Raw genomic sequence first — 13,799 nt, 5'->3', positions numbered from 1 at the left:
TGTTCGAAATTTGATGCCAAGCTATAGTATATGAATTCGGGCTTGTTCACCCATAAGTCTAATTTCAATGAGTGATATTATAAATTTTAAGTAAGGTCATACATTTGAAGAGGTTCACATGTCTGATTAAATATATAAATGAAAAACTTTAACGCAGATTTGTTAACGACATACCAACTCGCCTGATTTTCGCATTCAATATTATGTAATTTTTCATTGAAAACCCCAGCTATTAACAGCCAAGTTTCAACAAATTTGTGACCAATGGTACTGAAAAATTATAAAACAACATAATATTCAAGTTCAAACCTTATCTTCTTTCTCCTTCCTCTTGTTCGCCTTGGCCAGTTTTGACTGTCTCTTCTTCTGCGCTATTTTGAGCACACGTGGGTTGATGGTGCGTTTGTACAGCATCGTGCGGAAGTGTTCAGTGTTTACGAAGAAAAGGGAATGTTCAAATCTGAATATCTTAACGCCTGGCAGCTCTTTGGCCTGGAAAAACATACAAAATTTTGATATTTTGGACAACAAACTCTTAAATAGAATACATAAGATTAAGACCTTTTTTTATGTCCCACTGATTAACAAATAACTAATCTGATCAGCTTTTTAAAAGCTGCACTCTCACAGATGACTATTTGGACAACTTTGTTTTATTTTTTTGTCGTGGAATTTGCGGATTTTAGCGTAAATGTTTGGAAACCATATTTATGTTCCAAAACTGATCCTTTATGCATTTTTTGAAGGCGTTAGTAATGGTTTCAGGCATAAAACATTCATTTTCAAACAGAAATATGAAAAACTGTGATCCAATCTTTTGTCAGCAGTCTTATATCATTGGTCATCGGAGATTTAGGCCTGAACATCTAAAAATATTAAGTGATTGGTGAGTGCTAAAAGATTTACTGTTATCTACTATCGACTCATAAGGTAGAAATACCGTGTTTTCTGCACCTTTATTTCACAATAAACACTATCTTTCATGAAAAAACATTTTTTTCGACATTCATTTATCCTTTTTGGAATATTAAAACATTTTGTATCAATTGTGATAAATCTAATTTGGGAGTAAGAGTGCATCTTAAACAAACCATCTACCTTTCCTAGGTATAATAACCAGTGCTTATCATTGACAAATTGGGGATCATACCAGAGACAGCTGGAATCAGAATCCAATCGGAAAACCTCTCGGCTTACACCACCAATACAAATCTCAGCAAGCATATTTCACTTCCAAATTTCCAAAGGCAGTCATTGATTTCTGAGTTGTCTGAGTTGCAACCAGTCATTACTGATGATCCTGTATTTTAGGAGCTTCAAGAGGAAGCAGACAGCAAAAATTCATATTTTGCAGACGATGCAGCAGACTCAAAGAAAGAGGAAAAGATTACTTGGTGTTTAAGCTGGGGCCATGATACTGAACAGTCCCTGTGTCTAGACCCAGGCTCAGAAAATCATTTTTATGAAGAATGAAAAAAAAAACATTTTTATTCCATTCCTTTTTAATACAAAATATTTGTAAATGGTCCAATCTGGTGCATTCAGGGCGTTCTGAGGTGCTTTATTAAGTACTGGAAAAAGGACAGAGTCAAGTACGCATACTGCAACTTTGGCTGACTTTGTTACATTTTTTTGTCAGAATCATATGGATTCAGCCGCATACTAGTGTATAGGCAGCTACGCGCCTGCATTCAAACAATAATACAGCTAGAGATTGCTTTTTTTTAAAAATCGCGTGTCTCCCCTATTGTGTGGTCGTAGCTGAGAAAAATTAATGATGGACATGAAATTTGTAATTTTTCATTCATTTATTGATCGGAAACCATTTTTCAGCTCAAGGTCATTGTGACTTTGACCTTTGAGCTACTGATCACAAAATCAAGAGGGATCATCTACATGACCAACTTGCATACCAAGTATTAAACACTTGGTTGTAAGTGTTCTTTAGTTACTGAGCGGTAACTATTCTTCACTTGACCTACTGATCTCAAAATCATTGGGTTCATCTACTAGTCATGACCGACTAGCATACCAAGTATGAAGTTCCTGGGTGTAAGTGTCCTTTATTTATTGAGCGGAAACAGAGTGTGACGAACAGACTGACTGACTGACAAACAGACTGATCACATAATCAATAGGGGTCATCTACTAGTCATGACCAACTTGCATACCAAGTATGAAATTCCTGGGTGCAAGTGTTCTTTAGTTATTGAGTGGAAACCGTTTTTTCACCTCAAGGTCACGGTGACCTTGACGTTTGACCAACTGATCTCAAAATCAATAGGCGTCATCTTCTTCTCATGACCAACTAGTGTACCAAGTATTAAATTCCTAGGTACAAGTGTTCTTTAGTTATTGAGCAGAAATCATTTTTAAGATTAAGGTCACCGCCAACATATCGTTTTTTACCTGAAGGTAACCTTGACCTTTGACCTTTTGATTTCAAAATCAATAGGGGTCATCTTCTAGTCATAAACAACTAGAATACCAAGTATGAAGTTCCTGGACCCAAAAGATCTTTAGTTATTGAGCGGAGAACGTTTCTTCACCTCAAGGTCAAGGTGTCCTTGACCTTTGAACGAGTAATCACAAAATCAATAGGGGTCACCAACTAGTCATGACCAATCAGCATACCAAGTATTAAGTTCCTGGGTGGAAGCATTCTGTAGTTATTGAGTGGGAACCGTTTCTTCACCTCAAGGTCACAGCGACCTTGACCTTTGACCTACTGATCTCGAAATCAATAGGGGTCATCTACTAGTCATGATCAACTAGCATACAAAGTATGAAGTTCCTGGGTGCAAGTGTTCTTTAGTTATTGAGTGGAAACCGTTTCTTCACCTCAAGGTCACAGTGACCTTGACCTTTGACCTACTGGACTCAAAATCAATAGGAGTCGTCTACTAGTCATGACCAACTAGCATAGCAAGTATTAAGTTCCTAGGTACATGCGTTCTTTAGTTATTGAGCAGAAACCATTTTTAAGATTAAGGTCACCGCCAACATATTGTTTTTTACCTGAAGGTAACCTTGACCTTTAACCTAGTGATCTCAAAATTAATAGGGGTCATCATTTAGTCATGAGAAACTAGCATACCAAGTATAAAGTTCCTGGGTCTAAGCGTTCTATAGTTATTGAGCGGAAACAAAGTGTGACGTATTGACTGACTGACTGACAGACAGAGTAAAAACAATATGTCTCCCCATGAATGGGGGAGACGTAATAATAGCAAAATTCACTACAATGCTTTGCTAGTTAAGGAAAGTTTCAATGAAATGAAGTTCTGCCATATTGAATCTAGAGTCTGAACTCAGACTGTTTGTTATCACTGCCTGAGTTTTAGGCCTTATAATGGGGTATAATTAACTGAAATATATTCTGAATACATGTATTTTGCTCGGGAGAAGATCATTGGGGTCTTACCTTGACATAGATGTTCATGTCCCTGTAAATGTCTGTCCCTGGCAGCTGCCCCAACATTGTGGCATAGGGCCTGAAAATGAGAAAAAAAGAAAAAGAATTAAGGTATTGGACCCACACATAAGCAATTTTCTGATAGCTCCTTTAAAGCTGCACTCTCACAGATTTACTGTTTTTACAACATTTTTTATTTTTTGTCTTGGAATGAGGAAATCTTTGCATAAATATATGCAAACCAGTGATAAAAGCCTGCTGACAGAAGATCAGGACGCAGATTTTCATATTTCCGTTCCAAAATTAATGTTTTATGGCTAAAACCGTTACTAATGGTTTAAGAAAATGCATAAAACATCAATTTTTGAACTTAAATATAAAAAACTCTAATCTAATGTTTTGTCAGCAGTCATATATGACCGGTTTACATCCATTTTTGCATAAATTGGCTCGTTCCAAGACAAAAAATAAAAAAAGTTATAAAAACATTCAATCTGTGAGAGTGCAGCAGCTGCTTTAACCGCAATGTTAAATGTTGCTGCCTGCTGACCCCATACCATTTTTTGCTGTCATTTGAAAGGTTGCTGGTTACTAAGAATGTAATAAGCAAAGAAGGTGTCTAGGCGGTACAATTTGACTGTCTCCTAAGTGCAAAATTGCATTGCAATCATGCTTTGTTTAACTGATAGATTAATAAGTTTTGCTAAGTTTTATGCAAACAGTTGTTCTACATAGAAATCATAGGACTTGTCCTGGGGCTGTATTTATACAGCTTCTTAGTGAATAAATTCAACTTTGTGTAAATGTCGGAGTTTTTAACATGAATACTTCAAATACTCTTTTTTTTTTCACAAAATGTATTTTCATGCATTTTAATATTTTTTCCTTATTTTTGGTGCAAAAACATTGCCAGTTAACTTTAAGTAAAACTTTTTTCTTTTTTCACTTGCTTGAATTTTTTAACTTAAATGTTTTATAAATACGACACCTGCTTTTAAACTGATCATGCAAATAACCTATCTTAGTTTTATTTATTTTTCACAATTATTTAAGCATTTCATGTAACAGTTATCTTTCTGCAAAAACTTACTGTTGACTGCGACAGACGACCGTTAGAATGTTGAAAATGACAGCAACCCCGAGACCGAGGTCAACATCTAGCACAACAGTTGCAAGGAATGCCACAATCCACACAAACTGAAATATGGGGAAGTTAATTTAAAACACAGAAAAGAACAGAACAGAACAGAACATTTATATTCGAGAAGGTCAACAGTTTAAACTTTATTTATATTACTATTGTGAAGAAAGTCTTTACAACTTAAAATACTAAGTCAACCTCATTGGCACTAATTTATGTTGCGTGAGAGTGTGGTCTTGTGTTGTAGGGGGAACCTGAGTACCCGGAGAAAGCTCACTTATCAGGCTTGGTGAACACCAACCAAACTCAAAAGCGCCCAGGCCAGGAATCGAGCCCGGGACGCCTTGCATGATGAGAAACCAGTGCAATAACCACTGCATTTACTGGTAACACACTGTACCTTATTCTTTCTGCAACCATTTATAAAAAAAAAACATTTTGATTTATATCAAAATTAACAATTATGTGATGCTATTTTAGACCAGAAATCATATTTTTCAGAATTATATCAAAATAATAAGCTCTTTACTTCATAGAAATATTATTTTTTTTTGGCAATTTGTGCAAATTCTTCAACATAATAAAATCTTAGCACTAGCTTAATCTATAAATGTAAAATCAAAATATTTTCAATAAAACTAATACCATTTAACACCTTTTGGTTTAAAATGCTTTATGAAAACACAGAAATTACATGGAATGTAGTTACAATTAAGCCAAGTGAAAAACGTGATCTTATTAAAGAAACAAGAGTTACCCAGCACCAACAGTTAGGCCAAAGATTTTTATTTAGATTCTCACCACCCCTCGCCCTTCTGATGTTGTCAAAAAGAAGAAAAACAGGCCCAAAATTTAACATCAATGCTTGACTGTTTGTTTTTACTTTAAGTCTAGCAAGGGGAATAACTCAACAATTACTTAAACTGAAGTTATTGGCCTTGCTATTCATGTGCTTATTGTATCTGGCAATAAGTGTACCAAGTTTCATATGAATATCTTGATACAATTTTGGAGTTATGGTCATGGTTCAAATTATTGCATGCCAACAATACAAAGGCTATGCTTTTTGTTTGGGGAAAAGTGAGAAGCCAATAAAACAAGAGGCCCATGAGGGCCTATTCTTTACTGGCATGATTTTTTTCAATTATATAATAAAATCACAGGGAAGCAATCAGTGAACCATGTTTCACAAAGGGCAAGAAGTTGTCTCCCTTAGAAAATGGCAAAGGGAAGAAACTACTACATAAGCTCTTCTGGCCTTTGGTGAATAGAGCTAAAAACTTTGTGAAAAGGGATTTTGGACATGGGTAGGCAGGGATACGAATCGAAATAATAACAATTTCTGGCCTATCTATTCTACTTACAAAGTCGATTAGCGAAACACTCCAGAGCTTTTTAAGGTCAAGGACTTGTAGGAACATACCACGGAGGGCGTTAATAATGATCGACGCCAACACACACTGCGGGAGGAGAGAGGAAACATAGGTATTAAGATGATTAACTATGTTAGCTACTTTGTGTGGCAAGTAAAAGTTTTAAGGGCACTTTGTCAGTTTTGATATGAATCTTAATACTGCTTGCTATCTTGGGGCATTATTCGAAACTTGGTAGAAATATTTAACTTTATGAAAATTGCCAGGTTTTAACAAGAAAATGTTTTAACTGTTTTAGTTAAACCACTTTCTACTCATTTTTATTTTATAACCATTAACAGCTTTCTTAATTTCAACTTTAAAAAAAAGCTCATCTGAAATATTTTTCTTGTGGTTTATGAGTTTTTGAATGCAGACCCTGTTCTACCTTTTAGGCATTGCAATTCAAGTTTGAACTTCCTTATAAAAAACCCCTTCATGACATTTGGTTAGATAGTCTGGGATTTTATTTCTACTTCTTAAAATCAGAACTGACAAGTGTGTCCCTTTAACTGATAGCATTTTAATATACAGTCTTCTATTTTCACTTCACTCTAAATCTAAAACTCAAAGTGTCTGTTGCAGTTTGCTTTGATGTCATTTTCAATTCAATACAAGCATTTGTTTATGGCCATTGCATTTTATTGGCATTGGATAGACAAATAAAAAGTTTAAACAAATATTCAAATTGATCGAAAAGCTTTTTTTTTAACAGACTTGAAATTATGCACAAAAACCGATTTTAGCTTTATTTTAGCAAAATGAATTATTGACATATCAATACCATAGTTCAATGGATTCTGTGTGTATCTGTGACTTTTTTCCAAATAAAAGCTTCAAACTTTTTGCCAAAAAAAACCCCATGTAATTCGAGACAAATTAAACTTTTTCTTAGAAAATAATATCAGAACAACTCTGCAACAACTCAGTTAAAGGTCACGGCCTTACAAAAGAATGCCTCTCGTTCCTCCAAAGATACGGAACTGAAAACACTTGATAAAACAGATTGTCTAAAGCAACAATCACCGTACTGGCCATAACACACTGAAAAATGATAAACTCATTATTACAAGATATGGAACGGATAAAGCATGATAATACAACAATCCTTGTACTGGTCATAACGCACTGAAAACATTCCAAAAACATACCGAACTGGCCCTAATTTCTAAAAACATCTTAAGTCCGTTATAACAAGATTAAGCTAAGCTCACTATTTTCCTTTTTGGTATATTTTGTGCAATATTTACAATATTAACGGTTTTTGGACTTCATAAGGAAATCATGACTGGTGTTACAGCTAAACAAAGAACCAGTGTTTCTGTATTTGATTTGTAAGCTATGTTTCATTTATCAAATCATGATTAAGTAATAAGAAATTTGGCTTAACAAAATGAAAAACTTATGTTTGTTACACTTAAGAAGTTTCGAGAAATTGGGGCCAGAAGACATTTGATTGAAAAAATTATCTTTTGTGACAATTATCATGCGGGCAATTATCACTGAAAACATGCCAAAATTATCAATTTATTGCAGGTAATAGTCACTAATTCTTAATCATCAATATAAAGTCTAAATATATAGACAATTAGTAATTGTGTTTAAGAATACTAATCTTCGGTAGACATTGGTAGTAATGAATATGAAGCGTCACAAAATAGATTTTAATGACATATTTTAGTACATGACCTTAAATAAACAGTTTCCCATTGGTGGATATGTATTTGAGTAAAGGAGGCTGTTATAAGGCTGTATAGACTTACATTGGGCAGAGTTCTAAAGTATGGTCCGATGGCCAACAAAACCACCAGCAACAGGACACATGATACCAGACCAGCCACCTGGAATATGAACATTTGATTTTAACAAAGGACTTTAATGTCGTTAATACTTATTATATGCTTTCCGGTGATTTAAAGATATTTATCAGTAAAATAAAACTGATATTTCACTTTTTCAAACAGTGAAAATATCAATTTGATATTTTTCCTTGTTATGAAATTTATGCTCGTTGTCACATCCAAATCAAACTTCAGCGCATACGGCTGGGACACAATTTTAAAGTCATTTCAGTAATGATGTTTCAATAACTCGAGTTTAAATGTATTTATTTTTGTACGATAAAAACAATGACAAAAGTGCTCTTTTTTTTAGCTCTTAAGGCTGGAGTCTATTTTTATAATTGCTGATTTACTTTACTCCATAAGGCTTGCAAAATCTAAAAATACTGATACTTAAAATACTGATTACTCCTGTAATAATGAGTGCAGAGATTTTCCTGATTCTCGACAACATGTGCGGGCAATGCAGAAAAATGACAGCAAAGAAGAGACAATAGTTTATTTTCCATAATGCTATCTGTTACTGTCAAAGTCAGGTTCAACATTCAACGCCATACCTGTGTTTTTCCTCCAACCCGTTCCTGCACGAGACTTCTTGATAATGAGGCAGACGGTGCGCAGGATGACAGGAAAGAGGAGACGATCGTTGATATTCCGTAAGCAACTAGCTCCTGTTAAGGAAGAAAATCATTGTTGTGTTTTTATGGCAATAATATCGAAGGGCAGCAACAAAGACATTTTGAGAAACACCTAACTCTTAAGCTGCTATGTATTTAATGCCTAATATGGCTTATCAGTGCTGAAAAAATAACTTGGAATTTTGATTTTTTTTACCATGAATGGAAATGAAGACATAACTTTTGACATAATCGAGATACAGGCGTATATGTTTTCTATTTATCAAGAATCGCTATTTCAACAGTGAAAATTACTGATGAAACTTACTACAATGAAATGTTTGTCACAAAATGTTTGTTGTCTATAATCATGATTTTTATGTTGCAATTTTTATGATATGTATTTATATTTTTTTTTAAGAAAGATTAAAAACATGTATTCATGGCCTCATTCCCATACCATATATTCTGACAATCACTCCTAAAGGGGACCGTTTCACTTAAGACTTCGTGACCAATTTTAATCTTGACTAAAGTTTTAAGTGACACACTTATTCAAAATCAATACATACACATGTATAACAAACATAAAATTTGAATGATAAATCTTAACTATTTACTTACTAAATAATGCATTTTTGGAAAATATGAATTACTGATAATAAGATTGTAACCGTGTACTTATAAGCTTAACACCCAAAAATATTAAATGATTGGTGAGTGCTAAAAGATTAACTGTGATCCATTATAGTCTCATAAGGTAGAAATACCATGTTTTCTGCACCTTTCTTTCAAATTAAACTCAGTATCTTTCATAAGCACCAATGTTTACGACATTTATTCATCCTTTTTAGTATATTAAAACAACTTTATTAATTGTAGTGAATCTGATTTGGGAGTAAGAGTGCATCTTTAATTCACACAAATAATTTGTAGCAAAAAATGAAACTATGACTCTAAGATAATTTCAATTTACGACAAAAATCTTTTTTGAAACAGCCTCCAGAACTTTAGTCTTATTCATAGACATCCTACTTTTTAGGAAACAATTTTATTACAATAATATATGATATATAGACAGCAATTGAAGTATCTATTTAACACTAGTTGGCAACTTCCTCATACTTTAAAGACATATATTTTGAGAAACTGGTTCCAACGGATGTTGAGATTTCAAATATGATTGGGGGGGGGGGAGGGGGGGGGGGGCTTTTACATGCAATATTTCTGGAAGACTTCCCAGGGAATGGTGCTTAGAAAACCATTGTATTTTGCCATCTACTAGGAAAATTTTCATTGTGCTGGCACAGCAATTCTTGTTTGCCTGTTTTACTTTTAAATGCATTTTATTTAAACAAGCATTCTTTTTTAACTAGAAAGCACTACATTGAGTATGAAATGTAGTAAGAAAAATATAATGTCCAAATTAATCTTGTCTTACTACAATCTTCCTTATCTAATAAATGTTGTTTTTTTTGTGTTTATTTAATTTGTCGTTTGGCAATTTTTTAACCCCCTGCAGCCTGGTGGATGGAGCAAAAATCAAGAGGATTTTCTTCACAGCAGGGCTCATAATCAAATAAGAAGGGTGCTGCTACCTGCTGTTATTTTTTTGAAGAACCCTTTCTCTATTGTAAAGACAAGCATGTGCATGGCATTCTTAATTTTTAGAAATATTCTCATGCTGAATGGCAAGGGGATGGAGCAAAAATACGAGGGATTGAGCTAAAACGTGAGGAATCCCCCCCACAAGGTCTGCAGCACGTTTGGCCAGGGTTTTGCATCATACATATATTTAACCAATGACAAATGAGAAAATGTCTTTATTACAAAATAATGTACCTGGTTAGCATCCACTTCATAGTCATGTTTTTTCGCGAGTAGTTTTCCCATGGAAATTGAGATTGCGAATATAACGATAGCGAGGGCTATGGCATCCGAGATAACCGATGACAGGCGAGAGAATGGCGCGAGGTTTGGCACAGGCAAGCTGAAAAAGATTGTCGAAAAAACTTAACAAACTTTGAGCGAATTGTTCAGAATTTTGTTCAAGTTAACAACATTGTTAACGTCATTGTTGTTAACTTTTAAAGCTTTACTGCTCTAAAGGATCCATGGACACATCTGTGTTCTACAGTATTTCTAACAAGATTTGAGACAACTGTAAATGGTCTAAAAGTTCACCTTCAAAAGTTTACAATGTCAATAACTTCAACAAAGTTCTGAACATTTATAAATACACACTTATACAGCAAAAATATCAATAAAAGAAATTGTCACAAATGATTAACAAATGCATTTGTGAAATCCCGTCTATTTTTCTGAGTCAATCAAGGGGCATCATCTAACAATTATTGAAGTCTTAAGTTATAATGAGCCTTGCTTTATATGTGAACATCTGGAACATTCTTAATATCCAGGGGTTAAGATAACTAGCGATGTCACCAAAGTTATGACATACATTTACTCTTTTATTGAAAGAAAGGAGCAAAAATCAAAACAAAAGCAAAGCGAAGCAAAGGCCTAAAAAAGGTTTTGGTTTCGGTTAACAGGTAGGGTAGGATGGCTTTTTAATTAGTTTTTTAGTAGGCTTCATGTTAGAACTTTATTGTCATCATTGGAGAAAATCTTCTTCATAAAGTTTTTAAGGTTTTAACTACATATTGGAAATGGAAACACACACACTATTTAAAAAAAAAATGGTGGGGGAGGGGGGCTTTTTTTATCAACACACTATAAAAACAGTAGGGTAGGCGCCTATTTTTAAAAAGGTTTGGGTAACTTTAGCCAAATGTTGTTTTTTTTTAAGCCTTAATAAGAGCACCACAGAGCAAACACTGATATGTAGTTTTTCAGATGAATCAGAAGCATCTCTTAAAATCAATCATTAACCCTTTCCTTCATAAAGAAGTGGCTGCATTGTCCACCCCTAGTTAATCCCCTTGCTATAAAACTTCAGTGTTAAAAGGCATATATATAAGGCTTTGGATACAGGAGTAAAAGGTGTACCTATGATGGCAAAGGTGAAGCCAGAGTTATGGGCCTTGTAATACATGTCCATATTGTCACTGGGAACATACGTACCAAGTTGCATGTGAATATCTTTCATGTGTTTACAGTCATGCCTCATAATAATAATGGTTCAAGTTTTTGCATTACAACAATGACAATGACGTTGCCAACAGCAACACCAAGGCTACGACAATAGCGAGACTTTTTTTTTTTGAAGACGGATGAACTAAAAGCAACACCAGGTTCACCACAAATACTTACCCAGTTGGTATATCAGAGACGACTGGTACGTTATGTGCCGTCTCCAGTTTGATGGCGTATGAGATCACAGTTCCCAAAACAACCTGTAATGAGACGAAAAGGATTATTTCAGGCAACAGTAATAGTAAGTTGAGATATTGTATGGCACTTGTAATTAAATATTATACCTAACATAAATGCGTCCAATCTTTGTGTATATAAAGTTGATTGATCTGTATATCAATTATTTAAATAAAAATTTAGTTTTTATGACGTCAGCGGTCCATATCTTGTTTTTATATGTTTTCCCGACCTCGCCAAGAATATAATATGGACCGCTGACGTCATATAATATGGACCGCTGACGTCATAAGACTGGTGAGTGCTGCTTGCAATTCTCACAACAAAATTTTTTCCCAAGTAAATGTATTATTAGACTTGTTCAATAAAAAACATCAAAGGCGCTTTAAAATTATTAAGTGTTAAAAAAAAGTGAATAATATAATGCACCAGTCAATTGTAACCACAACCCCCCCAGATCCGGGGAATAGCCGGGACTTTGACTTTCGGTCCAGCCAAGTCCAGGCATTGTAAGGACCAGCCAGTCAGCCACTCTGGGTGAATGGACCTCGGCTTCTGCCTTGGTCCATATACACATTCGGGGGCTGAGGGGCTGACTGGCCGGTCCCTTCTCAAAAAAGTGCGGAAAACGCGCGTTTAACGCGCGTTAAACGTGCAGAAAACGCGCGTTAAACGCAGCGGTATTGGCACTGCGTTTTAAGCGTATTTTTCTTACCGAGTGTGTAAAAAGTGAATAAAATTGAACAGAAAAGCGCACTTAAGCTTATTTTTTCTGCGCTTTTTACAAAAAAACGCCCTAAAAATGCACTTGAGTGTATTTTAAGTGCGTTTTTTAACAAAAAAATACACTTAAAACGAACTTACACAAAAAAAATGCACTAAGTGTGTTTAAACGGCATTTTTTTTGATAAAATGCGCACTTAAAACGCAGTTGAGTGCGTCTTTTCTGAAAGTGCGTATTTTACCTCCAAAAAGCGCAGTTAAAACGCACTTAAGTGCGTTTTTTTAGAAAGAATACGCACTTCTTGAAAGTTCGTTTTTAGTTCGCTTTTTGGAGGTAAAAACGCACTTCTAGAAAAGACGCACTCAACTGCGTTTTAAGTGCGCATTTTTGGGTTAAAAACGCAGTTAAACGCACTTCAGTATAGAAGTGCGTTTTGATCCCTAAAAAACGCGCTTAAAACGCACTTCCGTTTTTACTGATTAAAAGTGAATCTTTTGCACCCAAATTTTATGGGAAAAAAAGGCGTTAAAAGTGCATTTTTTTCTGCATTAAAAGAGCATTTTTCTGTGTTAAAAAAGAGCACAAATTCACTCAGGTGCATTTTACCTGCATTAAAAGTGTCCATTTTTGCAAAAATAAAAAATGGACACTTTTAATATATTATTTATATATAAATATATTGAACCATCAAAAATGGAAAACATTTGAATAAATAAATACTGATTTTGTTTCATTTAAATTTCCTAAACATGAGTTTGTGTTAGTTACATATATAAAAAAAATATCTCATAATTAATTTAACATGACACCTTGTAACTGGACATACCGTAATGTATTTACAGTCAGACAAACAAGTACATATTTGTAAAATTTAGCAATAATAAAATAACCTTTTACTCAGTGGCAAAAATAATTGATAGAAAATCATGAAACTGTAAGCTACAAATTGGAAAAAGACAGTCTCAAGAATCTTTTGTTATATTTTTGTCAAATCTAGAGATTCCTGACAGCTCTGGAATAAAACAGGGTATCATATTTTAAATAAGTAATGACTTTATTAGTACTTAAATTGATTGACCCAATTTGGCCAGTTTCCAATAACTGGTAAGCCATGTGGAAGATGACAGTTTTATGACCCCTCCAAAAACCAACACTGTAATCATTTGTATAACTTTAAAGGTGCTAGTGTACATATTTATGGAAACATGGCAATTTCTGCTTAATATGTTAATATTATATTAACATATATAAGGATAAAAACAAGTGCATCTTTATAGAGTTTTAAAACTACATCTACTATCTGGGACCAATAATCC

At 34.3% G+C, this 13,799-nt stretch overlaps 1 protein-coding gene across 4 annotated transcripts in view; it reads right to left on the bottom strand.

Moving 5' to 3' along the window:
- The window catches only part of LOC128217377 (prestin-like), a 78,473-nt gene that overhangs the window by 4,891 nt on the left and 59,783 nt on the right, over window positions 1-13,799 (bottom strand). For all 4 annotated transcript variants that reach the window (XM_052924502.1, XM_052924503.1, XM_052924505.1 and 1 more), the window contains exons 7-14: window positions 11,700-11,782; window positions 10,269-10,416; window positions 8,367-8,480; window positions 7,732-7,809; window positions 5,921-6,016; window positions 4,506-4,612; window positions 3,425-3,494; window positions 310-492 (exon numbers count right to left, since the gene is read on the bottom strand). In XM_052924502.1, the coding sequence (XP_052780462.1) occupies window positions 310-492; window positions 3,425-3,494; window positions 4,506-4,612; window positions 5,921-6,016; window positions 7,732-7,809; window positions 8,367-8,480; window positions 10,269-10,416; window positions 11,700-11,782 (879 nt within the window). The remainder of the gene's footprint in view (window positions 1-309; window positions 493-3,424; window positions 3,495-4,505; window positions 4,613-5,920; window positions 6,017-7,731; window positions 7,810-8,366; window positions 8,481-10,268; window positions 10,417-11,699; window positions 11,783-13,799) is intronic.

This window comes from Mya arenaria, chromosome 14, assembly GCF_026914265.1.
Source record: "Mya arenaria isolate MELC-2E11 chromosome 14, ASM2691426v1".
In the NCBI taxonomy this organism is placed as follows: domain Eukaryota; kingdom Metazoa; phylum Mollusca; class Bivalvia; order Myida; family Myidae; genus Mya; species Mya arenaria.
The sequence above is the reverse complement of the archived record's forward strand: the minus strand, read 5'-3'. Positions and strand labels throughout refer to the sequence as shown.